Raw genomic sequence first — 24922 nt, 5'->3', positions numbered from 1 at the left:
CATTGTGACTCCCAGGAATTGAATTCAAATTCTTAAACTTGGTGACAAAATTGGATGAGCCATCTTGGTGGTCTCTGACTTGTCCTTTTGAATGAATAAAGTCTCTGGAAAACCTCACATTACCTCAGTGTTGCCCTGACCCCATACCAGCTGTAACTAGGTCTTGAAGAGAAGTATGGGTACAGGGTGAGGCCTCATCTGCCCTGGCAATAAGCCACTTTTGACATAGCAGTGGGTGGAGTTAACCTATCCAGAGACTCTAATAAAAGTGCAAGCAGTGGTCTCACACTTCTAGATTGGACCCGAGCAGCTTTTCTAGCAGAGTTTATTTCTCAAATACACAAGCGTTCTTAAGAACCCTAGTATGGCCGGGCGTAGTGGCGCACGCCTTTAATCCCAGCACTCGGGAGGCAGAGGCAGGCGGATCTCTGTGAGTTCGAGACCAGCCTGGTCTACAGAGCTAGTTCCAGGACAGGCTCCAAAGCCACAGAGAAACCCTGGCTCGAAAAACCAAAAAAAAAAAAAAAAGAACCCTAGTATGGTAAGGTACAGGGGCATGTGCCTCTAATCTCAGTACTCTTTAGTCAGAAACAGGAAGATGAGGAGTTCAGTGCTAGCCTGGACTAAATGAGATTGTCTCAGACATACAAATAAGTATACATGATCACTCGTGCCTGTAATCCTTGTACCTAGGAGGCTGAGATAGGAGGCTGGATGTTGGAGGCCAGCCTGGGTTAACCTAGTGAGTTCAAGGCTGTAATTACAAAGGTCCAGGGCTATCTCAAAAAAACAGCCAAACAAAACCTCTAACCTGTGTATGTGCATGTATGCGTGAGCACATGCTTGTACAGTGCTGGGCCACAGAGAGATGGCTTTGGCCTGAGCAGGACTGTAGCCCCACAAATGCTCATGTTGCTTAGTGAGGAGGGGCTCAGCCTCCTGAGGTGCCGCCTCAGTCCATAGACATGCTGAATATGGCTTTGGTGTAGACGGGTGGATGTTCCTCTCCTGTGGCCTCTGGAATCTGTCCCAGCTCGTGAGCTTGTGCTCCAGCAGCTGGCCGGCTGTAGTCCCTGGCCATGTACAGTCTCTTGTTGTCATGAGAAAAGAGAGAGAGAAATACCCTTTTTTGCTAAATGCCAGTAAAGGGCTTTGTCTTGCACCTGTACTTACAAAGGGTGAGATTTATTGGTCTCTTTGTGTGAGAAGAAAGAGTGAGTCTGGGTATCAGATTACAGACCAAAGACAAGTGCTTATGTAATCAACAAACCGGCTTGGTGTCGGATGCGATTGTGTTGGAGATAAACTGTGAAAGGAGAAGGTACTGATGTGCTGTTGGCACTGAGTTTCCTGGGCTGCCTCCTGGAGTTGCTACTGTTTCGGATAAAGCCAGCTCATCCCTGGACAAAGCCCTCGTGCAGGTAGGGGTGTTGGAACCAGTAGTATGATCCGCCTGTGGTTTCCGTCTGGAGAAGTGGGAGTTAATCTGTAATTCCTTAGTGAAAGGAGCCAGAGAACACATCTTAGTTCTTCCCCCCACCTCTCCTACCTTAAGTGGTTAAGGCCTTTGAGCCCCCTTTAGCCTGCGAGCCCTGGTTCTCAGCTTAACAAGTGCTTGGCTCTGCTCTAGTTCCTTTCATTGTAAGGATATGAAAGCCCTTTTGCAAACATACTAATCTAAGTAGGGATGGGCCTAAAACCACAGCAGGAAAGATTTAAGGTAGGCCTAAGATAGAACTTCCCAGTTAATTTTATCAAGTACAGGGACTAACTTTCTCAGTTTTAGCCCCCTTCATCCAGTGTACCCTAGCAGAGCTAGTAAGAGGTGGCTCATTCTTTGGGTGATGAATCTATCCCTCCAAGAACTGTCTCAGTCCCCTAAGGGCTAGGAGGTTGTGTCTAGTTGTACTATTGTTGAAGCCTTTGTCTCTGAGGCTGACTTTAGTCCCAAAGGACTTCATTGGTGAGCCACACTGCCTGGCCACCAGTGGAAATGCTTGTCATCTAGGAAGCATGGTGAGCACAGCTGACCTCCGTGTGGGGACAGGTGGACCTGGCTTGCAGCGAGGAGTCCTACAGCCCTCTAGTAGACACCTGTGTGACCCCTGGTTTTCTTTTTTGGTGACGTGTGTGTGTGTGTGTGTGTGTGTGTGTGTGGTGCTAAAGTTTAAATCTAAGGCTTTGAGTGTGCTAAGCAAGTGCTGTGCTGCTAGACTACTGGTGTAGTGTGTTTCTTACGCACATCTGGTTTTCCCAGGGCCTCAGTTCTTGCTCTGTGTCTTTGTCTGCACATTTAAGACTTTCTGAAGCCTCCATCGTTGAGCTTCTCTGAACTCCCGTGAGTAGAGCCAGAGAAGGGGCCTGGCACTCACACTGGATGCAGACTGGTGCTTAGACCCTGGGGCTTCCAGAAGTGAGAGTAGCTGTGGGCCTTTCCACCACAGCCTTGACCCAACACATCCCTCAACCGTGGAAGAATTTAGTGGGAACGAGCAAGGCTATGGTAAGCAGCTGTAGTCCCTGGTTGTCAGTCTGTCTTCTGGAAAGTGGACCTGAAGTTGAGATTGAGAGTTTCTCCCTGAGTCTTAGTCCCTGTGTGTCTGACAGAAAATGCAGAACAATTTTTTTTCTGCTCTGGATGTTACCCGGGCTGGGCATAAGAGGACACTGTGGTGACAAGGGCAAATTCCAAGAAGGCAGGGCTTTCATGCTCCTGTGCAGGCCCCTGCTGCTCTGGCACATAGTAGGTGCCAGGAGAATGAACAAGAGGAACACTCCATTGTCAAAACCTCCCTCCCGTGCAGGCTGCCTCACCTCCCTCACGCTATAGCAGGAGACCAGTCTTTTCTACTTTTTGACTCAGGCCCTCCCTCTGCTGGGCAGTTCTCTGGTCTCTCAAGCAAGGAAAGGGTGTGGAGGTGCCAGCCGGGTGGGCATGCTGTGGGTTAAAGCCTTGCGAAACAACAGTGTAGTTAATCTTTCTAATTTATTTTCCTTTTAGACCATGGGAAGTCTGTAGGCAGCAGCTGTTACCCAATTAAAATACAGATTAATATAAAAACAGTTTCTGGAATATAAAATAGAGTGGCTGTGTCCTTACACTTCCTTAAAATACCACCTAATAATGACTTGATGAACTACAGAAACCCACCTAGAGGAACTCAGCATTCTTAAAATGAAAATTTCTTCCCTAAAAGGTGTGTATTACCATTCCATGTAAGTCACTATGAGAAAATAACCTTCCCTCTTAGAGCCAGCACTTTCTGCGAGTTGGGTATTTGGTATTCATTAAATATAATTATAGTTTAATTGGAGTTTTAGGCCCCTTCCCCCACTTCAACAAAAAAGTTGTTTCCAAGCCAGCCCTTGTGAAACTAGCCAGGGACATGATGGCCTTGTGATTTCTAGCTAGTGTCTGACACAGGACCTCAGGCTTCAGATACTGATAGGAAGTCTATGCCTACTCTGTGCTTGGGGGATATTTTTACTCTAGAAATAATAAAGCAAAACAAGCTTGCTTAAAGCTAGGCCTGACCTGGGCACGTCCTGTACCTGTGAGTCAGTCCTTAGGCCAGAGTCTATACAATAGGCCTTTTCGTCTCTGTCTCCCCACTGCTCATAGGTGGCCTTCCAGCTTGACTAGGTGGCGTTAAGGACTGAGGTGTGCAGATTTCTGAGAAGCTTCACTGTGTTTGGGGAAGTGCTAGATTAACAGAGGCTCAGAGAAAAGGACGACTCAAACCCAAGTGTGCCAGGTGCCACGGGAGCTTTTGTGAAGCTGGCGTCTAATATGCCTTAAGACTAATTTGTGGAGACTCTTTGCACCTGGTGAATACAAAAGACATGTAAAATTAAAAATTCCTCCCAAATAAAAGTTTAAACAAGCATGGAGCCTGTCCTGCTGTTAGCATGGGTATGCAGGCCCATCTCAGGCGAGGCTGCTGTTGGGATGTTCATACAGCATCCTTGGACAGGATCCCAAGCCCCTGGCCTGGCCCTGACCTTGAAGCAGTGAGGACCCAACCCTCACATTGGGAGGAGGAAGAGAGGGAACAGGATGGACTATCCAGCACCTTGGTTTTCTATCCAAAGACTGTTTTTCTCTCCTTACAGCTCACTGGGATCATTCAAGCCATGGTGGATGGCCAGCCAAGGCTGCAGCAAGTGCTGGAGGTAGGTTGAATGACCTTTAATTCCTGACCTCTGACCTCTTCCTGCTGCCTTTCTTTCCCTCCCCTTCAGAGAATGTAGCCGTATAATTTGACTATGATTATGGCTTGATTAGAATAACATTTGCTGTCACATCAGTGACATGCTGTTGAGAGTATTGAACCATTGATCTGTCATCTCCAGCTGTTCCCGTCAGGGTTACTGACAAGATGTCCAAGTGCTGCCAGGAGTCAGGCAGAGCCCCTCCTCGCCTGGCCTATGGCCCTGTGCAGGAGGCCTGCGCTGGGTGGACTGGGGCAGGGGAGCTGCTTTGCAGCCTTATGGGATTAGCCCCAGGGACTGGAGGTGTTTTTGTTTAGCTTTGGTGTTGGCTCCTTGTGGCATGTGAGCACTTCATTAACTCACCCAGAACTCCCATCGATGGCTTTTGTTTGCTGTCAGCTCCTCCAGGAGCTGCAGCCGGCTGCGTGCCCCACTGCAGCTTGCTGCGGGATGCGATGTGCCTGTCGGGTGCAGAGGCTGCACTGGGTAATGATTCCTAATCAGAATAATTACAACAATTGCCTATGTGAGGGAAATCAAATTAAAGACTTTAGAACTCTTGGCAGAGACCACACTTCTTGGGTATTCTCCTGAGGGAATTGGGAAAGGTTAAGGCGCTGCTTCCTGTACTCCAGCTTGGGGGTGGGGGAATAAGGAAGAGGCTATGCTTGGTCTCAGCCTCCCTCCTCTCAACCCCTCCAGCCTCAGGATTTCCTAAGAAGAAAGGTTCATTCCTAGCCCTGCTCTGTAGAGGAGGCAGACAGCAGCAAGCCTGTAGATTTCACTGGGTGCTTTATTTGTTTGTAAGACTCATAAATCCAAAGCTTAGACCTTTATCAGTGTTCAGGAGGAATAGCAAGGCTCATTGACATGTAAGGTGGACAGCAAAAAAGTGGAGTTATGGCATCAAAAGGGAAACATCTCCCCTTAGCCATAAATCCTGTCCCCCCAGGGAGCATTGTGCCCTGAACATCCTGGACCCATCGGGATAGAACAGGTCTCAAAGGCAGGCTCAGCTTACCTCATTGGCAGTGGGGACTCCGCATCCCTGGAGTCTAGAGGTCCAAACATGTCAGCTCAGTTTTGGCCATGGTGAGGACACTTGCAGTAGATGGCAGAAGGGAAGGGAAGGTAACTTCTATTTGCCTCCCTGCTTTACTGTCCGTTGCTAGGACTGATGGGTGCACTCCTTGCCAACAGCATCCCCAACCACCCTTGATCTAAGGGAGGATAGAGGAGTGACAGCATTCCTCAGGAATGTCTGTTGCTGGGGTCCTGATGGAGTGTTCTGGGTCAGCTTCAAATCAGAGTCGATAAAGTAATGGTTTGAGTTGAGGGAAGATGTGTTCAGAAGACACCTTCCTGGAGTAGGCTGCTTAGGATGTTCTCAGTCATCCACGCCTGGGACTTTTAGTTGAGAAGGGAAGATTTCCAGCGTCAACCTGAGTAGAGTTTCTGGAGGACAAGGACACCATACTGGTCCTATTAGTCTTGGTCCTATCAGTCAGTTACAGAACTAAACTGTGAATTCTTGTCCCCACCAAAGCAGCCAGCAAGATGCTCACCTGACTCATTTGTTTGGAGTAGAGCTCAGGCTGGGCTCATTACTCTGCCAGGGATGGGAGGGGCTGCCCGATGGATGAGTTGTCTTATGGCTCCTATCGCTTCTCTTCATTTAGGCAGAACAGGGGAGACCAGGCCTGAGTGTCTGGGCAGACTCACAGTGAAAGATGCTCACTAAGTTTCTGCCACATGGTGGAGTGTGAGTACCTCTTGGGGCAAAGGTGGTCATGCTGGCTGAGTCCTTCTGACAGTCCTGTCCTGTCCTCCTCTCTTTCCCCAGTGTGAGATGGGGTGTTAGCATCCTACCATGTGGGACACTTACTTAAGTGTATAGAGTCAGCCCCCTAATGCAAGGTTTTAGGGATTTCAGAAGCTCTGAATTGATCTTATCTCTTCTCTGGAATGAAATCTGTCTTTTCTTTAGGTGACCTGGGGTAAAATTGTAATGGTGTGTGTCTTCACATGTGTACGTGTGTATAAGGGATTAAGCCAGATTGCTGAGGGAGACATGTGGCAGTGGAATACCCAGCCTCACTGTTTAGGAGGTTCCCGGACTGGGGAAGATTGGTAGGCAGAGATACAGATTATGAAGAGGGCTTAGAGACTGTGTCATCTACACAGTGTGTACCAGAGAGCAACTCTCACACTCTGGGTTCTGACCTCCCATGGAACATGAGTGGTTTTTTCAGTCTTCTTACAGGGGTCTTCAGCAGAGCTAGCCACACCTGCTAGGAGGGGTAGCCTTCATTGGGGCCGCGCATGCTCTCGGTCACTGCTTATCTCACAGCCCCTCTGCAGTCTGGTCTAACTGGGCTTCCAGCCTTTTCAGCACTGTAGGCTTTGCTCTCACTAGACTTCCATCTGTTAATGTCCTCCGTAATCAAGTATCTGTTGTTTTGAGACAGGGTCTACTGTATAGCTCAGGCTGGTTTTTTAATTGTCTATATAGCTCAGTCTGCCTTAAACTTGCAGTCCTCAACACTGCAGCTTCCAAACTGCTGGGATCACAGATGTGTGCCATTGTTCCTGGCAACACATTTGTATGGCTTTAAGCCTGGGTCTGGGTTTGGGATTAGGACAGTGAATGAAGCGGACACCTCCCTGCTCCTCCTTGCATTTCTCCAGTCTGCTAGGGAAGACAGACGTTAACCAACAGTCACTTCTATACACAGTCATTACACCTCCTGTACTGTTGCCAGGAGTGTTCCTTCTTCTTGGGCCTTCCTGCAGCAGTCTGGCCACTTTCCCATCTCCCCTTCTCTTCTCTCAGCCTCCTATCTATTGTAGGGGAGACATTTGACACATTATCACATTTAATTCTCAGAACAACTTGGTAAGGATTGTCATCTTAGTCTGTTTTATAGGTAAAGGAAACTGGGGTTCAGTGGTGTTAAATGACTTTTAAATGACTTCAAGTTAGCAACATAATCAGGATAAGGAAAAGCCAAGGGTTGGAACCTAGATGTGTGTTACTTTCAATTCTGTGTTTCTAACTACTGTATGATAGAGACTTAAAAAATAATCCTCCCGTGCAAGTAGAAGCCATGGTCTGATTGGCTGCACTCCCTTCCTGTGCCTGGGATCGTCTGAAAAATAGGCAATGCTTCATGAATTCTTTATGATAATTCTCTTGTTATATACCGATGCTCATGTTTGTACTCCGGTGTGAGTACAAACAGTAAAACCAGCTGGAGGCATGAGGAGAAGGACTTAGGTATGCTTAGGAAATGATTTCTTTCCCTGTATAGCACTTGAGCACAGTCCTCAAAATACTCTGCTGAATTTGAACCCTTGACTGGAAAAGGAGAAATGCAAAATAGAGCCTGTTTCTAGACTTTCAGCAACTAGAGCAGACAGCATTGCCTCCCTGCTGGGAAGGTCCTTTGGAGGGAAAGGGCTCCGTCTTCACTTGATGAATAACTAGGTTCATCAGCACAGTAAGTGTGAAATAGCAGCAGAGTGAACGAGGCTGTAGGTAACATCCTGCTTATGGTTTCTTTCTGCCCTTGTCTTATGGCCCAGGGTATCCTGTGCTTGTTGCCTTTGTGTGACAGGCAAGGAAAGACAGTCAAGTCTGAGAAGGGTGTTTGGACTGCCAGTTGGGATCCTGGGTAGGCTGCCACACATTGAAGGGTAGAGGGCTCCCTCTCTTACCACACACAGGCTCATGATGTCTTCCCAAAGGGGTCATCCTTGAAGAACCTCTGTGGTCCAGAACCAAGCCAGGGCTTAGAGCCCAGCCCAGCTGGGTGAGATTCCCATTCCTCCTCCTCTGGGAACAAGCGGTTTATCTGTGTGTCACTGTTGGGGCTATTCCTAGGCTCAGAAGAAGGACAATCTCATCTGTTCTTGTGTACTTTCCAGAGGGTCGATGAGTGGATGGCGAAGGAAGGCCTCTTAGATCCAAACGTCAAGTCAATTTTTGTCACCTGCGGAGACTGGGACTTGAAAGTCATGTGAGTATGCAAGGGCTTCTTTGCTGCAGGGCTTGGCATCTAAGGGACCAGGCATTGCCTTTTAGGGCTTAAATGTTCAAGCCTGCTGGGCAGCAGGGGTCTGGGCCTTTGACATCACCAGGTTAGAGGAAGGCTGGTAGCTGTGACTTCTAGGCATCTCTGCGACAGGGCAGGGACAAGTTAGGGCCTCCTGGGACTGCTGCTGTTGAGTCTTCCCGTCTTTGACAAGTCTTGCTGCCCTCAACAGCCCTTCTAATTGCTGGCCTGCATCTGCATGTTACTGACACAGAAGGAGGGCATTAAAAGAGGATTTGTGGGGAAGGGAGGATATATTTGGTGTTTCCAGACAGGGTTTCTCTGTTTAACAGCCCTGGTTGTCCTAGAACTCACTTTGTAGACCAGGCTGAGCTCAGAATCACAGAGATCTGCCTGTTTCTGCCTTTAAAGTACTGGAATTAAAGGTGTGTACTGCTACCACTGGCTGTTTTTTGTTTGTTTGTTTTGTTTTTTTTTTTTTGTTTTGTTTTAAATCTTTTAAACAGAAAACTATTTTACTATTTGGAGTGCTCTGAAATAAGAACTCATTCATCAATACTGTGAAGTAGGTACTGTTCATACTTCTCTTTTATAGTGAAAGATATTAAGGCACAGAAAAGTTAAGTAACTTTCCTAGGGCCACACAGCCAGGATTTAGACCCAGCAATTGGTCCCGTGATCCTTTCTCTTAGCTGTTACTATGCTGTTCTATTGTCTGCATTGTGAGACCCTGGTTATCCAGCCGAGAGCCTGGTGGTCCTGATGGAGAGACTGCTTCTGGGAAGCTACCCAAGTCACCTCCTCCCTCTTCCTTTGTCCCCCACCCCTCCCCACTTCTCCTTTGTCTTCTGATCCGGTCCTATCTGGTTGTGGAAGACAGGACAGGCTTCTTTGCTGGGTTGACACTTGTGCTTCTTGTCTGTCCTCATGGACACCTGGCTACCGACAGCCCCTGGGGAACCAAAGGGAGTGAGTGGGGGCTCTGTTTACTGAAGATGGGTAGAATCAATATCACTGTGTTCTTTGTGACTGAAGCAGCAGCAGGCATTCTCTCTCTCTCTCTCTCTCTCTTTCTCTCTCTCGTTTCGGAGGGGGAGCAGTAGGTGGGGGGGTTGTTGGTAGGAGTGTGAGGTATAGTGACTTAGCGACTCTTACTGCCAAATCAAGTAACACATTCTCACCAGGGTCCCTTGTGTGCTTGTAGACCCTGGTTATTAAGATGAGCTTAGGCCCCCACATGGGTGTCAAGCCTGCTTTTGGACCTTAGACTTGTGAGGGAATCAGGAAAAATAATCTCCAAAGCACATGGGCACACAGCACTTGATTGTTCCACCCTTTTGGCTGTGTATAGATACTAGCTACACACCTCTAGGTTTGCTCCAGAGAGTCTCTGTCCTCTCACACGACAGGCGAATTATACAGAGTGGGTCTGGAAGTCTGGAGGTAGATGTGAATCAGATACATTGATTGAGGAGGCGTTGAGAGGGCAAGGGTATTCCCTTTTTTGATTTTTGAGTTAAGATCTTGTATACAACTAACCCAGCTGGCCTTGAACTCACTACATAGGATAATTACTGATTGTCTTGCCTCTGCTTTTCAAGTTCTGGGATTATAGGTGTGATCCACCATACCTGGTATTTGTGGTGCTGGCTACTGAACCCAGGACTTTGTGCATGCTAGGCAAACACTCTACCAACTGAGCTACACCCCAGCCTAGGAAAGCTGTTCTCATTTGTATATGTTGATTTGAAGCCTAGACAGTCTTATGTGGAGGCTCTGCAGCCCAGGAGAAACTATTCAGATGGGACAGGCTCAGGCTGATACCCCAGATTCTAGGGTTCACATGGAAGATGCTTTGACCTGGTCCAGGGCCCAGTTTCTCTAGGTAGCCTCTCCAGGCAGGACTCCTACTCTTCCAGTGTTTTCCTCTCTGGTATCGTCATCCTCCCAGTACTGGTACTTCTGAATCTGCTGCTGTCTCTTGTGAATGGTGTGCACAAGCGTGCATACAGACTACTTGATGTGCATGGGACTAGAGACCATGTTGCTGGGCCTCCTCAGTTTGGAGTTGCTCCATGAGATGGAGAGGCAGGTTTCAGAGGGTGTCATCCTTGGTCCAGCCTCTTCTGGTCTGTAGCACCAGTCCAGTTTTGGGCCCTGTGCTGCACTGCCATTCTGTGTCTTAATGAGAAATGATATCTGGATTGGGTTGCAGAATCCAAGTGTGTATATCATTTGGTCCTAACCACTGTCTCTGGTAGGAGACGATGTCTCCCTTTTATAAACACAGGAAACAAACAAAGCAAAGCAGAACACCTTAGGGCTCACAGAGGTAAAGAGTCAACCAAATCAAAAGGAGTTCTAAGACTTCACCGTTTCATTTCCCTGAGTTTGGTGAGGAAGTCAGGGCTCTGAAGAAGGGTGTGCCAGAGGCAGCAGCTGCTGGGTGGGGGAGGAGGGCCTTGTGACTGCCTTTAGAAGCAGGACTCCACATAACTGCTGGGAAAGCTCTTAATTAAATGTGTAACAAAATAAAAGCGGCCAGAGAGAAAAGGTAAGCAGTGCGGCGTGACTGTGCACTGCTTATTGGTGTTCTGGAGCCTTGGTAGGGCTGTCAGCGGCTCTCAGCAGAGCCCCTGTCCTGTGCGCCTGGAAAGGCTGCTGCTGAGCCTGACAAGGCTCTGTGAAATTGACACTCATAACTTGTTAGTATGTGGCTGGCTTGGTATTTTGACATCCAGATTTAACTAAGTCTAAAGAATTCTGCCAGGGAAGCCACGGCTCCTCCTCCTTGCTGTTGTTCTTCCAGCCCCCAAAGCTGCTTCACATCACCATTGTTGGGAGAGGTCTGATTAGTGCAGCACTGAGAAATGGGAACTGAAGTGGCCGTAGAAATCCCACCGGAGCAAAGAAATCTGCTCTCATCCTGACAAAATTGTTTCATGTCCATCTTTCTTCAGAGTTGGACGATGGTCTGGGTTTATGGGGCTTGAGGCTGTAGCCACAGCTACTGTTATGGTGAGCTTGAGGCTGTAGCCACAGCTACCGATATGGTGAGTTTTAGGTAGTGAGTGTGGGTTTCATTTTCTTCTCTACTTTTTAAATTTTATTTTATTATTATTATTTTGGTATTTTGAGACAGGGTTTCTCTGGCTGTCCTAGAACTCACTCTGAAGACCAGGCTGGCCTCGATCTCAGAGATTCACTTGCCTCTGCCTCCCAGAGTGCTGTTATTAAAGGCATGTACTACTACCACCTGGCTTAAATTTTCTTCTATATGTTTTATAGAAAAGATACTTAATAGGGTTTAGTTTAACTCCCCACCCCTCGCAACTGACCTCTCCTCATTTTACCTGTTGTTCCTTAAAGAAACCCACAAGGGGTTTCTTGTTCCTTTGCTTAACCAGTTGGGGAGTGTCCAACCTTGGGGTGGTAGACAGATAAGGTTTATGGATGCTGAGGGGTGAGACCTGCATGGCCAGCCATTTGAAGAACTTGAGCTCTACCCTGTGGCCTGAAGCTCCAGGCTTACCAGCTGAATAAAATATGTTTGAGAAGTAGACCAGTGGCTTCCTAGGTGAGCTTTTGATCTAAGAAGAGGGTCAAACGAGGGAGGCAAGACTGGAGGCAAAGCTGGCAAGAGGGAGGCACAGGCCTCAGTGCAATTTGCAGGGAGGCCCATTTTGGGTAATCGAGCACTATCCTGAGTACGGGAGGGGATGGGGCCTGCTTGTGGTTGGTTCAGAGGACCTTCATAGTCAGCTCACCTTTAGTGTAGGAAGGTCTCCCGCTCCCACTACATCTAAATGCAGAGCTGGCACTGAATGTTCTTTGTTTCTCCTCATGACTTCTGGGATGTCCATGCTGTGTGTGCCCTGTGCCTATACTCTGCAGGGATGGACCTAGAGCACCTGAGGGCTAAGAAAGTCTGGAGAATGAAGGGACCTTGTTCACTGTTTGCTGCTCACTGCTGGTGTGGAGAATGTGCACTGGGCTGCAGTCAAGTTGAAGAACAAGACTGCTGGTACCTGCTGTGAAGTGACTCAGTGGGCTAGTAGTTCTCCTAAGGTGCTAGCTGTGGGTCAGGTGGGGCCTCTAGCTCATTCAGTAGAGCTAATCCTGTCATCTTGACATGATAGTCTTTAACTTTGTGTCTTCTGATTCCTTGGCTTCTCCTTAGTCGCTTTTGCAGTTTACTCTTTTAGGTTTTTCCTAAGCTTGGTGTTTTTGTCCTTGAGACAGGGTCTCTCTGTGTGGCCCTGGCTGTCACAAACTTACTTTGTAGACTGGCTGGTCTTGAACTCACAAAATTGTCCCTGCTTCTGTGCCCCCCGCCAGGACAGGACTGGGATTAAAGGTGTGTTCCACCAATGTTGGTGTTTCTAAAATATTGGTGCTGTTTTGATCCCTGTCCTATCTTGCATTTTCCTTCATTCTTGCTCTCATCGGAGTAATCTTGCCTTTTGCTAGAGCTTCACCTGTTTGTGCACTGAGCTCTCCAGTCTTTTTTACAAGAGAATTGAGAATCAACATAATCCTCCTGGAGATGAGAGATCTGCTCCATCAGCCCCTTGAATCCAAGCCTTGTACCCAGATACCTCTTCTCCCTCCACAGGCCCAGAACTCTGTCTGTGCCTTCCTCCCCACAAGCCCTCCCTGAAAGCCTGGTGGCCATCACTCAGCTGCCTTGATGTAGCTCATCAGGTCAGAAACCTGAGAACCACCCTTTGCCTTACCTCAACCAGTTAGTCTCCTATTGACCACACGTCCAGAGGCTCCTCCAGGTGGTTTGTTCTAGGATCTGACTCCAGTGAAGTCACACCTCTGCTTCATCCTACCAAGGCACCCTTACCCTCAAAATCAAGCTGCACTGCTGGGACCTACAAGGCTCTGCACCCTCCCACTTTCATGTTTACTTACTTTTTACTGTTTACTGATTCCTTCGTGGCATTTTATTACAGCTGTCTCTACTTGTCTGTTTCATAGGTTGTAAACACTTATAATCCTCAGACAAAACTTGATGTGTAATAGTAGTTTGGTAAATATTTGGGATTTTTTGGAGGTGGTGGTGGTGGTACAGGGGACTGTACTCAAGACCTCACATATGCTAAGCACACAGTTGATCACTGAACTGTGCCACCTAGCCCAGTAGTTTGTTGAATGAAGGATAGCTGAATGGTCCTGTAGAATTTCTGCTCTGGAAGAGTGCTAGATGTGGAGTTGGTGCTGGGCTGAGGAGAAGGAGCTTATTCCTGGGCACAGTGTGAAGTGCTCTGTTTGAGAGGTTTGTGCCTCTGGAACTGCAGGCTGGGGCCCTTGAAAAAGTTAAAAGTAAAGAGAAAACACAAACTTTGTTTATGAAGCACTTACTGTGTACCAATGTTCTTTGTACTGCTTACATATTTAACTCCCTAACCACAGTTATATCAATTAAGTTACTTTTTTAAAGTTACATTTGTTTTTGTGTGCATGTGTGCGCACATGTGGGTGTGTATGCACTGCCATGGAGCCAGAAAGTCAGAGGAGGACACTTGGGAGAGTTCTCTCCTTCTTGTGGATTCTGGAAATCAAACTCAGTAAGGCATGACATCAAGAGCCTTTTCTTTATTTGTTCAGTTATCTTACAATCCTGAAATATTTCTTTTTGTAACACTTTTAAAAAAAATTTAAAAATACGTTGAGAAACTGAGGCTCAGCGAGATAGTTAATCTGTCAAAGACACAACCTGTTTGTTGATAGAGCAGGGATTCGAACCTAAGCTTCTGGCTCTAGAACTGTGTGTTGAACCATGACTGTTGACCATCTGTTGCAGTCCTCATTTTCATGATCCACACTGTATGATCTGGTAGGACATCTATCTTCCTTGTCCTTTGTTTGCTCTGAGGGTCAGAGCCTGATCTGTTATCTTGCCTGGTGTTGGAGATGTAGACTCTTATGTTCATTTTGGTATTGGGGCATGGTTGGCCAGCAGATGTGCAGGGGATGATTTGGTGCTGCCAGAGAGCTTTCTTGCAGGGCCACAAATAAATCCTCAGATCTGTGCTTTGTTTGTTTTGTTGCGTTGCTTTTAGTTTGAGGCAGAGTCTCACTGTTGTTGCCCAAGCTGGTCTTGAACTCACTGTCCTCCTGACTCAGCCTCTCAAGTACTAGAATTGCAGGTGTGTGCCACTACACCTAAGTCCTGGTCTGTTATAAGGAGCCTGCCTGCAGCCAATATCATTGTGGACACCACATTTTTTTTAATTAATTAATTTATTTATTTATTAAAGATTTCTGCCTCCTCCCCGCCACCACCTCCCATTTCCCTTACCCTCCCCCACACCACATTTTTTTATGTTTATATTTGGAAGCACACATGGCATCTCATCATGCCCCTTACCCATGAGAGTGCCAGTTAGTCCCCAGCACTGAGCTGTATCACCTTTGATTAGCAGCCTACTGGGGGAATTGGCCAGAGTAAGAACACCCTGCCAGTCTTGACTTGTCTCTTTCCCTGTTACTTTTATCTGTCACTGCAAGCACTTGGGCTCCCCTCCTGAACTAATTAAGTTTGCATGTGTTTAGACACATTGCCAAATAGGGCTTAGCAAAGCGGAACTGAGTTACATCTCTTTCTGAGTAGGGAAGCAAGGATATATGAATGCTTGCTTTATGGACCAGGGAGAAGCATAGCTGACGGTCACTGAGTGTATGTGCAGATAGATGATGGACATCTGCCCTGGGTCTCCTAGGGTTACAGCAGGCCTGCAAAGCAGCCTTTGGATTAGTTCACAGGTGCATATGAAGGCATACCTTCTAGAACTCTTAGTGACTTGCTATTCTGAGGGTATATCCGTGGAAAGAACATGAATTCTGAAGTGTGCTGTTTCCCCATGCACAAGCAAAATTGAAAGTCGAGTTTAGTGGACAGATCTGTGTGTTGTGTAACTTCAATCCACCTTGCTTCTAGATCCTACCAGTTAAGTAGCAAGCAGAGTGCAGTGTGGCCTTCAGGAACATCTCAAAACCCAGTTTTTTTGTCTTTTGCCTGGGAGGCCCAGTTCCCCCACTCAGTCTTCTGTGATCCTGTAAGATGGTACCAGGGAGAGGTGAAAGGAAGAATAGAGTTGCGAGGCCAGTAAGTTGAATAAGCAGGTAAAGATAGATGTTTGCAGAGGGCAGAGTTGCCTAAGATCTTCCCACACTGGAAATGGGATTCAGCCCATTGGATCACTGTAGTGAAATGGCAGCTGTGGCATGTTTTTGTGACAAATTCATGCCTGCCTTTTTCTAATTGAGCTGGTCTGATGTCTGAGATGCTCTGTGGTACAATATGCCTGGGTCCTCTCCAGACAACAGTTAAGGGGTAAGCCATGTTGTAGGCCCCTTTTCTGAAGTAAGGATATGTGTGTTGCTTACTCCAGAAGTCAGAAGAGCCAGCTAAAAGCCGTAGGGTAGAGCCTCCACCATAGGGAGCTAGTGGATCAACTTCCCAGTCATGACAGGGCTCTTGATGGGAAAGATTGTTCCGAGTAAGCACAGGCTTCCAAACACATGAGATGTGTGGGGGCAGGGGAGAGGGTGTCTCGGAGGTTGTATAGGAATTCTGGACCTTCGAGTTGGAGTCTAAGCTCAGAAAGAATGGCAACCAGACCTTCTGCCCTCCTTTCAGTTTCCCTAGAGCACTCTCGTCATCAGAGGTGCATTGGGTTAGCCCCAAGAAGGCAGCTTGAGTTGATGGGGTCATGTTTCAGCTGCAGCTAATCCAAGTCACTCGATATAAATCTCCTTGGTGCCTCTTCCTCCCTCCCATCCCCAACCCACAGACAGGGAAATGAATCCTGGCCCTCACCCTGAATACATCATGGCAGGCTCGCCTCTAATGAGAGAGGGCCATTCATTGTGGGGTGAAGCTCCCTGCAGAGCCTGGGATGCCATTAATTAAAGAAGAGCCACCTGAAGCCAGTCGTGCGGTGCAGCCTGCCACGCTCAGATGGAGTAGTGGTGGGGTAGCCTCGTTAGCCTGACAGCTCCTTGGGCTGAGAGTTCTTAGGCTTGGAGGAGTAAGGAGTGCTCCCCCTCCCCCGGTGTGTGAACACAGACACCCCCGGAGCTAGCCTACTCAGAAACTTCTGAATGCCCCTCCTTTAGGTCTGGGCCTAGAACCGGCATTAAAGGGATTATCCATTTCTGAAATGTAGCCAGGACAGCTCGTGGTTCCCAGTCTTTGCTCCCTTTGCACTCTTCAGGATGTCCTAGAACTGCAGGTTAGCAGGCCTCTTACCACGCCACCTTCCCTTGGTGCTTTCATTGGGAAGTCTGCCTTGGACGGAGTTCATGGCTGGAGGGGCCCTAGAGGAGAAACTGCTGTCTGGTAGACAGGGCCTCTGCTGCTCTTTCTCGGTACTTGTGGCTAGGGTGACAGCTTCATATTCTCACCCCTGGGAAGGCTCAGAGGGTTTAAATCGCTGAAGTTATTATAGTAACCTCAGAATAGTTTTGCCCAGTTAAAACTGATTAAAGATAACTTAATGACTAATCAGGCAGTGAGATGTTAAAAGCAATAGCGGCCTCATTGCCTGCTGCAGAATTAGTGAGTGAATGGTCCTTTACCATTTAAAAGTGGTCTAGAAGCTAGTGTTGCTATCCAAATTCTAGCCCTAGGACTTGATCTGTACAGCTCCCAAGGACCATCTGTGTGTGTCTTTGCCCCTCCTTTTCTGGCAACAGGCTTGGACCCTCTGAGACCTTCCTCTTATCCCAGAGTTGGACTAGTTCAGCTAGTCTCTATGCCTGGATTGTCAGGAAGACAAATTGGGTCCTATGTCTGTGGCTCCAGCTCAGACTCAAAGTCTGGCTTTATTCTCAGGAGCAGAGTCTGACAGATAGGGTGCTTTAGAGGCCTCAGAGCTATCTGGGAAATGGCTGGGGCATGTGATCTTCTGTCTGTCCTCCTTGAACTCACCTGACGTGGAGTGCAACCTCTCCCTCCCAGCTACCACCCCTAGACTGAGACTTGGGCCCTGTTTCTCTGTGTGTGGAACATTTTTAATCTTGAGTCTTGACATTTCCACAGGTGTGTGTATTCTCTGTCAGAATGAAGGCTGGAGGGCCTTGTCTCCTAAGAAGAAACTACTGGTGCTCCCGCCCCCAAAATTAGTATTTTCTTTTGTGTGAGATATTTTAAAACCAGTGTTTCTTTTCTAAGGCTTCGCCTATTATTTTTGTGACTCTTGACTATCAACTTCTGTTTTTGTTTTTGGTCTTAAATAAACAAACATGATATGAGCCTATAGGCCTTGTGGCCCAGGCCTATAATCCCAGCCACTCAGGAGGAAGTAAGTAAGGAAATCAGCAGGTCAAGGCTTTTCTGGGTGGGTTGTAGAGCGGTTCAAGACCAACCTGGGCAACCTTGTGAGACCTCATGTCAAAATAAAGAGTAGAAAGAGTTCTTGATATGTGATTCAGTGACAGATTGCTCACTTAGCATGCCTGAAAACCTAGGTTCAGTCCCTGGTATTCCCCATCCCCAAATCAAGGCATAAAGTAGGTATAGTAGAGTATGTAAATATAAGCATATGTCATTTCTGTCATGGTAAGTTTGCATACATGTATACACCTGTGTCCCCATCATCGTAATCAAGACTGTTTTCATCATCTCAGTCAGTCATGCCTACCCCTGCCGCTAAGCATCATAGTGACTTAGATTACTCATGGTTAGCTTCACCTGTTCGTGCCCTCATAGAAATTAAGTCATACGAAATGTACTCTTCTGTGTTTGATTTATTTTGTACAATGTAGTGATAGTTTAATTCATTTGGCCTTTTTGTTGTTTATATTTCATTGTTTTGCATTACTGCACTTTTCCTTTTGTTGGAATATCTACCTTCTTTGGGTATTTAGCTTATGTTTGCTGAATGAGTACATGAATGTTCATTTTAATATAGAAATACCTCTGCCGGGGCTGGAGAGATGGTTCAGAGGTTAAGAGCACTGGCTGCTCTTCCAAAGGTCCTGAGTTCAATTCCCAGCAACCACATGGTGGCTCACAACCATCTGTAATGGGGTCTGGTGCCCTCTTCTGGCCTGCAGGCATACAGACAGAATATTGTATGCATAATAAATAAATAAATATTAAAAAGAAAAAAGAAGTATTATTATAATAAAAAAAAAGAAAGAAAGAAATACCTCTGCCTATCAACTTGCCTCAGCTCCTCTCATCCTTTAAAAACTATTTCCAGTCCTTTAACCTTGTGGCCTTCCTTCTGTATTCTGGAAACCATCTGTTTTCTTCCTGTCTGAGATAAAGGTTAGGGAGACACTGGCCCTAGGCCCATGGAAGAAGCATTAAGTCATTCTGGCTCATTTATTTCTTCTTTTGGCAGATGAGTGTTAGGTACCCACAGTGTGCCCTGCACTGTTTCAGGAATTGAGGGCACAGCGTAAACAAAACATGAGAACTTCTCAAACATTTTTGGTCCTGTCCAGGTTCCTCTGTCTATTAGGGTTCTGCAGGATCTTGGTGGCAGTGGCTTTAACAGGGCTTCTCAGGGTTTGTGGCTGTCTTCCTTTTCTGTTCTTGATGCTAGAGGTGGCGTTAGCTGCCGCCACCACCTCTGCTACCATTGCATGGCATTGAGTTTCTCAGTATTGGAGCTTCCCTTCCACTGTCCTGAAGCTTGATCACCTCTGTAAGAGGAGAGAATCTCCAACTTTCCGTGCCTGTAAAGGTGGGTGACCTCTGTTTTGTGAGCGCTTGCCAATCTGTCCTCTAATTCCCAACCAGGGTAATGGAGACATTACTCTGTACTCACACAAACCATCAGTTCTCCCTCGCAGACTCTGAGCAGATCCAGGCCAGGGAAAGACAGGTCTGCTTGTAGTTGCTCCTCAGAGGTTCTTGCTTATGGAAGCTAGAAGGGTGTGGCTCCTAAACAGCTTTGCTCTTGAATGCAATTGGTGGATTTGTAAAGGGAAGATTCTCAGCCATCCTGTTTTTCCCTAACCCCCTCCCATGCTAAATGGGTAGCTGTGTTGGTCTGGTCAGAATGAGGTTTGTTTTGTAAGGCTTTTAAGAGCACCTGCAAAGGATAGACCCAGCTGCCAGGTGGAAGAGTCAAGGAGCATGGAGTTTGGGAGTTGAAGGCTAGGGAGCCTTGTGTTTCAGTTGGCATGGTGGCCTGTGCTTTGTAGAGGGGCTTAGCTTTGTAGAGGTTTGGGAAGAGCAACTGTGAGTGGGTTGGATAAATTCTCAGTGTCCCTGGCTAAAGGGCAACACAACTCAGACTTGATGTTCTGTAAAACTGATTCTTCCAAAGCCTGCGAAGATGTTGGTTTGGGGAAGAAAGCCAGCCCAGAGAATCCCGGGAGCCTGACAGGCCTTTTTCTCTGCGATTCTTTCTTGCAGGCAGCCCGAGGCAGCCTGTCTCTTTGTTAACAGAGTGACAGCAATGTGACACCATGGAAATAATTACTAACAAATCACGGTGCTGACTGCAAACAGCTCTCTGTCTTCAGAGGCATGTCAGGGCGCATTAGAGCAGGACTGCGGGAGTGGCAAAGGGGGCCGAGCGCAGCCTGCTCTCAGGCTCTCCTGTTGTCGCCCCCCCGCCCCCCGCCTCTGTCTGCAGTATCCTACTTCCATGTTCTTGGCCTTTGCCTATCAGGTCAGCTAAGGGCCAGCTGGGTCTGCAGGTGGTTTGTGGCTGGTCTGGATTCCTTTGGGCAGGTAGACAGGGCTCCATCTTTGCCGAGGGCACGCAGATAGTGATGAGAGGTGGAAGGATGCCCCATTTCTCTGATTCACTCTGGTAGTCAAGACCTGCTTCAACTGCCATACTTGAGGGTTTAAGGGTGGCAGTACCTGCTCCAGCAGGACCCAGAGGACAAGGGAAACCTTGTGTCTGTGTTAGCTCAGCTCCCTTCCCCCAACCACCCTGGTTTCTTCTTCAATTGCCATAGTCAATTTTTGGTAAGTCGACTTTGTCCATTCCCTCTTGGTTAGCAGAGTGATTGCTCTGACTGTCAGGGCTGTAAATAATGTTCCTGTTGTGTGTGGCTGGAGGCAGCACATCGGGTGGGAAAGGAGGGGAAGGAGGAACTGCTATGCCTCGGCTCCCTTGCTCGCCCCCCTCCCCTCTCATACAATATTTATCCAGGGATGGGAGTCAGATGCAGTGACCTCAGGGGTTACCCAGTTAAATAGCTTCTGAACCTCCCTGCATTCTAATTGCTGCAGTTGTCCTTTGCTCTGGAGACTTCTCCTCCCCATTGTCTGCTGAGGTACACACTAATGGCTGTCCTCCCTGGCCCTGCTGGGAGGCATGGGAGGGGGCAGTGCTCAGTGCTACCTTCCTTTCCCTAGAGATAAAGGAATCCAAGGCCTGTTAACAAGTGGCTTTAGCCAGAAGGACACCATCCCTTGCTTCCCTCTATAGCCCTTGCAAAATTGGCTGGAGGAATTTTAGATAGTGTGCTTGGTGATTGACCCCCAAGAACCTTCACTCATTTCCAGTCCTGGATCCAGAACTATGGTACATGTGACTCCTTTCTAGGCTGGCTGGCCATAGGACAAATACTTGACAGGGATGAGATTATTCTATGTCCCCATGTTCCCACATACAGAATTTGGAAACATCTAGGAAGTGGAATTTCATGTTGTAATATGCTACATTTGGCTCAGAGATTGGCCAAATGCTATCTGTTTAGGTTTTTGGATGTCAGTTTTAGATGATTGATCATAGTAGCAGGTGTATCCCATGTGTTGATTTAAGAGTGGCATTTGTCAGCCATATCCACCAGGACTTTCCTGTAAATGTCAATTCCTTCCACTGTAGTGCTTCTCTCCTGAGAATACTGTAGGAAACTGCCATGGAAGGTGTTAAGTGTGCACACCCTGAAGGCACAGGCAGGCAGCAGTGGCCTGAAATTAGCCCATTGAAATCTACTCTAGGCCTAGGAAGTAGTGTGCTGGGGACTGTGGGGAGCATCGTGTGATCAGAACAACAGGGCAAAGTAGACTGAAAACCCCGTAAAGAAGACAGCAAACACAGTGAGAAGCTCTGTTCTTCCCTAGTCCATAAGGTAGCCTGATTTCTCTCTCTTGAAACCCTTAGACCTAGAGCTTCTAGAACACAGTGTCAAACTCCCCAAGTTTGTTCCAGTGCTGTTGTGCCGGGAAGAGTGCTCTGTGCAGGCTGAGGGCTTGCAGTTCTTGAAAAAAATTAGGAGAGCTGGAATCAGGGCAGGGGACCAGCCAGAGGTTAAAGACAACAGCTGTGTTCTTGTGCATTTATATGGAGCAGAGGCTGAACTATATCCCAGACCCTGAGTACCAGGAGGGTGTCTCTCTTCAGAGCCTCTAGGGGGCATTGTAGGCCATACAAACACAGTCCAAGCATAGGGTCAAGATAGCCACAGGCTAGGTGGAGACTAGACGAGGATATGTGGGGTATCTGGAAGACAGCTTAAACTACTAGGGAGCCAAAAATAAGACAGGCCATCGGCTAAGACATTGGCCAGTCTGGTGCTCAGCCTCCTTTCCCTACCTTATTCCCTGATACTCTGTATGGTAAGGAGCTCTGTCCAGGTCTTGGTAGCAGCTCCAGCACTTCCCACACAAGTGAGCATTGTGCCATGGGACAGACACTGGAGAGGTGTTTATCTTATTGTTTGCCTAGACACTGGAAGGTACAAGTGATAGGATTTCGGGGCATTTGTAGCACTGGAGAGGTGTGTGTTACACTTTTCCACACACTGGAGAGGTGTGTGTTACACTTTTCCACAGCGTGCTCATGACACTTCTGCACTTCCTGTGGGTTCTGAGGGGAGAGATGGGAGTAGAGGTGGTCAGTAGGTGGCTGGAAAACTAGGAGCTGAAAGAACGGGGAGAGATGACTCAGCAGTTAAGAGCACTGCCACTCTTCCGGAGGATTCAGTTTTGATTCCCAGCACCCACTCGGTGGTTCACATCCTTCTGTAATTCCAGTCCTAGGGTATCTGACATATATGCAAGCAAAATACCCATACCCATAAAAAATATAAATTATTGGGACTGGAGAAATGTCATGTTGGTTAAGAGCACTAGCTGCTGGAGAGATGGCTCAGTGGTTAAGAGCACTAGGTCCTCTTCTAGAGGACTGGGGTTCAGTTCCTAGCACCCACATGGTGGCTCATAACCATTTATAACTCCAGTCTAAGAGTATCCTAGGCTTCTTTCTGGCCTCCTCAGGCACTGCATGCATGTGGTGTACATACATATATGTAGGCCCAACACTCATACACATGCAATAATAAATTCATCTTTTTAATAAGAAGCCAGGAATGGGAAATAATCTGCACATAGTTTCTTTAGCATATTTAAGCAATGGCTTGACTCTAGAGATTTGAGGTTTGCTTTCCCTGGGAGGACTAGCAGCCTGGCCTGAGGGGGGCATCCCGGTGCACCCGCCTGCATTCTGGTTCTGTTTGGGAACTCGCCCTAGCAGCATGTCTGGGAACGGTTCCAGCTGTGCTGCCAGACCCAGACGCAGGTGACGGCCTTTCGTCTGTACTGTAGGGAAACCAAGAGGAAATTAAATGTCATCTGCCCCCTGCACAGCAGGTTGCTGCCAGATCAGACACTGTTGATCAGAGTTGTGCAGAGGGCACCCGAGGGAAGACTTCTGCTGCATCCATGCCCTCTGAGCTGTGGCAACTCCCAGGTGATGGCCTGGCTCGGTCCCACAGCTTTCTCTTCCTGGCTGGGTTCACCCTGGCCTAGAGCCCAGCCTAGTGCTATACGGCAGCTGTGGACTCTGCCATGCCAGAGAGGCGTGTACACCAGTGGGAGGGAATGAGAAGGGCAGGGTCTGGCAGTAGAGGATACACAGGAGGCAACAAATAGACCTGGATTTAAGTCATGGATCTGTTGCTTAGGATCTTGGGACAGTCTCAAGAGCACTCACAACCTGCTCTGGAAGATAAGCCTCGTCTGTCCTGACATCTGTGGGAAGTAGCTGCCTCTAGAACAGGTGCGGAGTCTTCTCACCCATCTTCCTCAGGTCCAGAAGGGTGGTGTCTAACATGTTCCTCTGGGCCTCTTTGTGGAGTTAACTACAGTTCTGTGAGGTAGGATGGGCAGTAAGTTGACCAGTCTACCCTTTTGCTGCCTGGGCCCTTCCTTTCCTTTTTCCCCTAACTGAACAGCCAAGGCCTCTGAGATAAGCCTGTGGGGTGGTGGTAAAGCAAGGTGGGAAGCAGCCCCGAGGTCACCCATCTAATGGGGCTTGGCTGGCTCCCTCCAGCCTCATACTTAGTATGCCCCTTCCTGTTTTAGAAAGCATCAGGATTTGCCCCAGTCTCCCCCTCCCCTTGAAGTCTTGGTTGGGCCATAGTGCTCAGTTCCTCAGTAACATATATTAACAAGGCTCTGGAAAAGATGTTTTAGTACTGACAGAGTTCTCCCAAGAAAACTCCCTACCCTCCACCTCGCCCCCACCCTCCAGCTGAAGCATGGCTGCCGGTGGTGAAATTCATTAGTGTTCCCTGACAGCAGTGGCGACAGAGGCGCTCACTGTCTGCTTCCTGCTCCCTCGCTCTTGCTGCTGCTTCATGCGCACTGATATTTAAATCTGATGGGCTGCTTATAGACTTCTTGTACCATGACAAGTTTGGGGAGGGGGCTGGGGAAGAGGAGACAGACAGGGAGCCAGCTGTCATGCTGGTATTTCAGACAGTACTCTCTCCTGACCCTTTGCAGGCTCTCGCAAGTGTATCATCTTTCTGAAGCCTGTGGTTGGAATTGTAACCTGCAGATATCCCAGAGGATAGGAGCAAGTGTAAGTGTGGAGGAAAGTGGGCCGATAAGTCAGCAGTGCATCCTCCCAGGGCTCTGGGCTGGCAGAGAACAGTGGAGGGACAGTGCACATGCTTGTTGAACAGGGGATTGAAGCTGAGACTCTGTAAGTGCTACAGGGTATTGTCCTCCATCATCAGGAACACAGGGGCCCTTCCTCAGTAGTTGCTTCCAGACTACTATGTTTATGCTGTGGTTATCTTCCAGATGGACCTGGAAGCCACTGAATAGAGGAACCAAATTTGAGTAGCTTCTGATCTGAGCATCCTGGGGCTCAGCAGTGCTCATAAAGCAGTGGTGGTCGGTTAAGGTTCTCCTACTTTGTGTCTGGAATGGGCCCTTGACTTTTTGTACCTGGTATTTGTATGCTTCGTCTTTAAACTTGAGAGAGGAGTTCCTGGCTTCCTCCTTCATAACTCCTCCCCTCAGTTCATTTCTGAAGCTATTGAGTGATTCTGGAGCTTTGCCTTTGCCATTTATCCCCAGATCACTTTTCTAGTATCTTTCCTTACCTCGCTTCATCTGGCAAAGAAGCATCTCCAAACTGCAGGTTTGATGTCTGCTGCCTTCTATCCAAAACTCTCCTCTGAGCCCCTGGTTTCAAAATCTTGTCTCCCTTGACTGGCTCCTTTAGTTCTCTTAGCTTAGGAGGAATGGAGGTGATGTCCTTTACTCAAGGACAATGACCACTTGATCGAGTGCAGATTAGTGCAACAGAGCCCTAGAGCAGGATTGGAGTGAGGTGTGGTGGTGTGGTGTACTACCTGCCTATTGAGGGCCTTTCGAGCTCCAGGTCCCTCCATGGTGGAGGTCATGAGGAATAGGCCAGGCTCCTTTCTTG

The 24922-nt window shown here is 47.9% G+C and overlaps 1 protein-coding gene across 6 annotated transcripts in view; it reads left to right on the top strand.

The window, feature by feature from the left end:
- Positions 1-24922, top strand: part of Eri3 (ERI1 exoribonuclease family member 3) — a 135554-nt gene that overhangs the window by 35600 nt on the left and 75032 nt on the right. For all 6 annotated transcript variants that reach the window (XM_057783688.1, XM_057783687.1, XM_057783686.1 and 3 more), the window contains 2 exons: positions 4114-4173; positions 8140-8231. In XM_057783688.1, the coding sequence (XP_057639671.1) occupies positions 4114-4173; positions 8140-8231 (152 nt within the window). The remainder of the gene's footprint in view (positions 1-4113; positions 4174-8139; positions 8232-24922) is intronic.

The sequence above is a fragment of the Chionomys nivalis genome, chromosome 11 (assembly GCF_950005125.1).
Source record: "Chionomys nivalis chromosome 11, mChiNiv1.1, whole genome shotgun sequence".
Classification (NCBI taxonomy): domain Eukaryota; kingdom Metazoa; phylum Chordata; class Mammalia; order Rodentia; family Cricetidae; genus Chionomys; species Chionomys nivalis.
The sequence above is the reverse complement of the archived record's forward strand: the minus strand, read 5'-3'. Positions and strand labels throughout refer to the sequence as shown.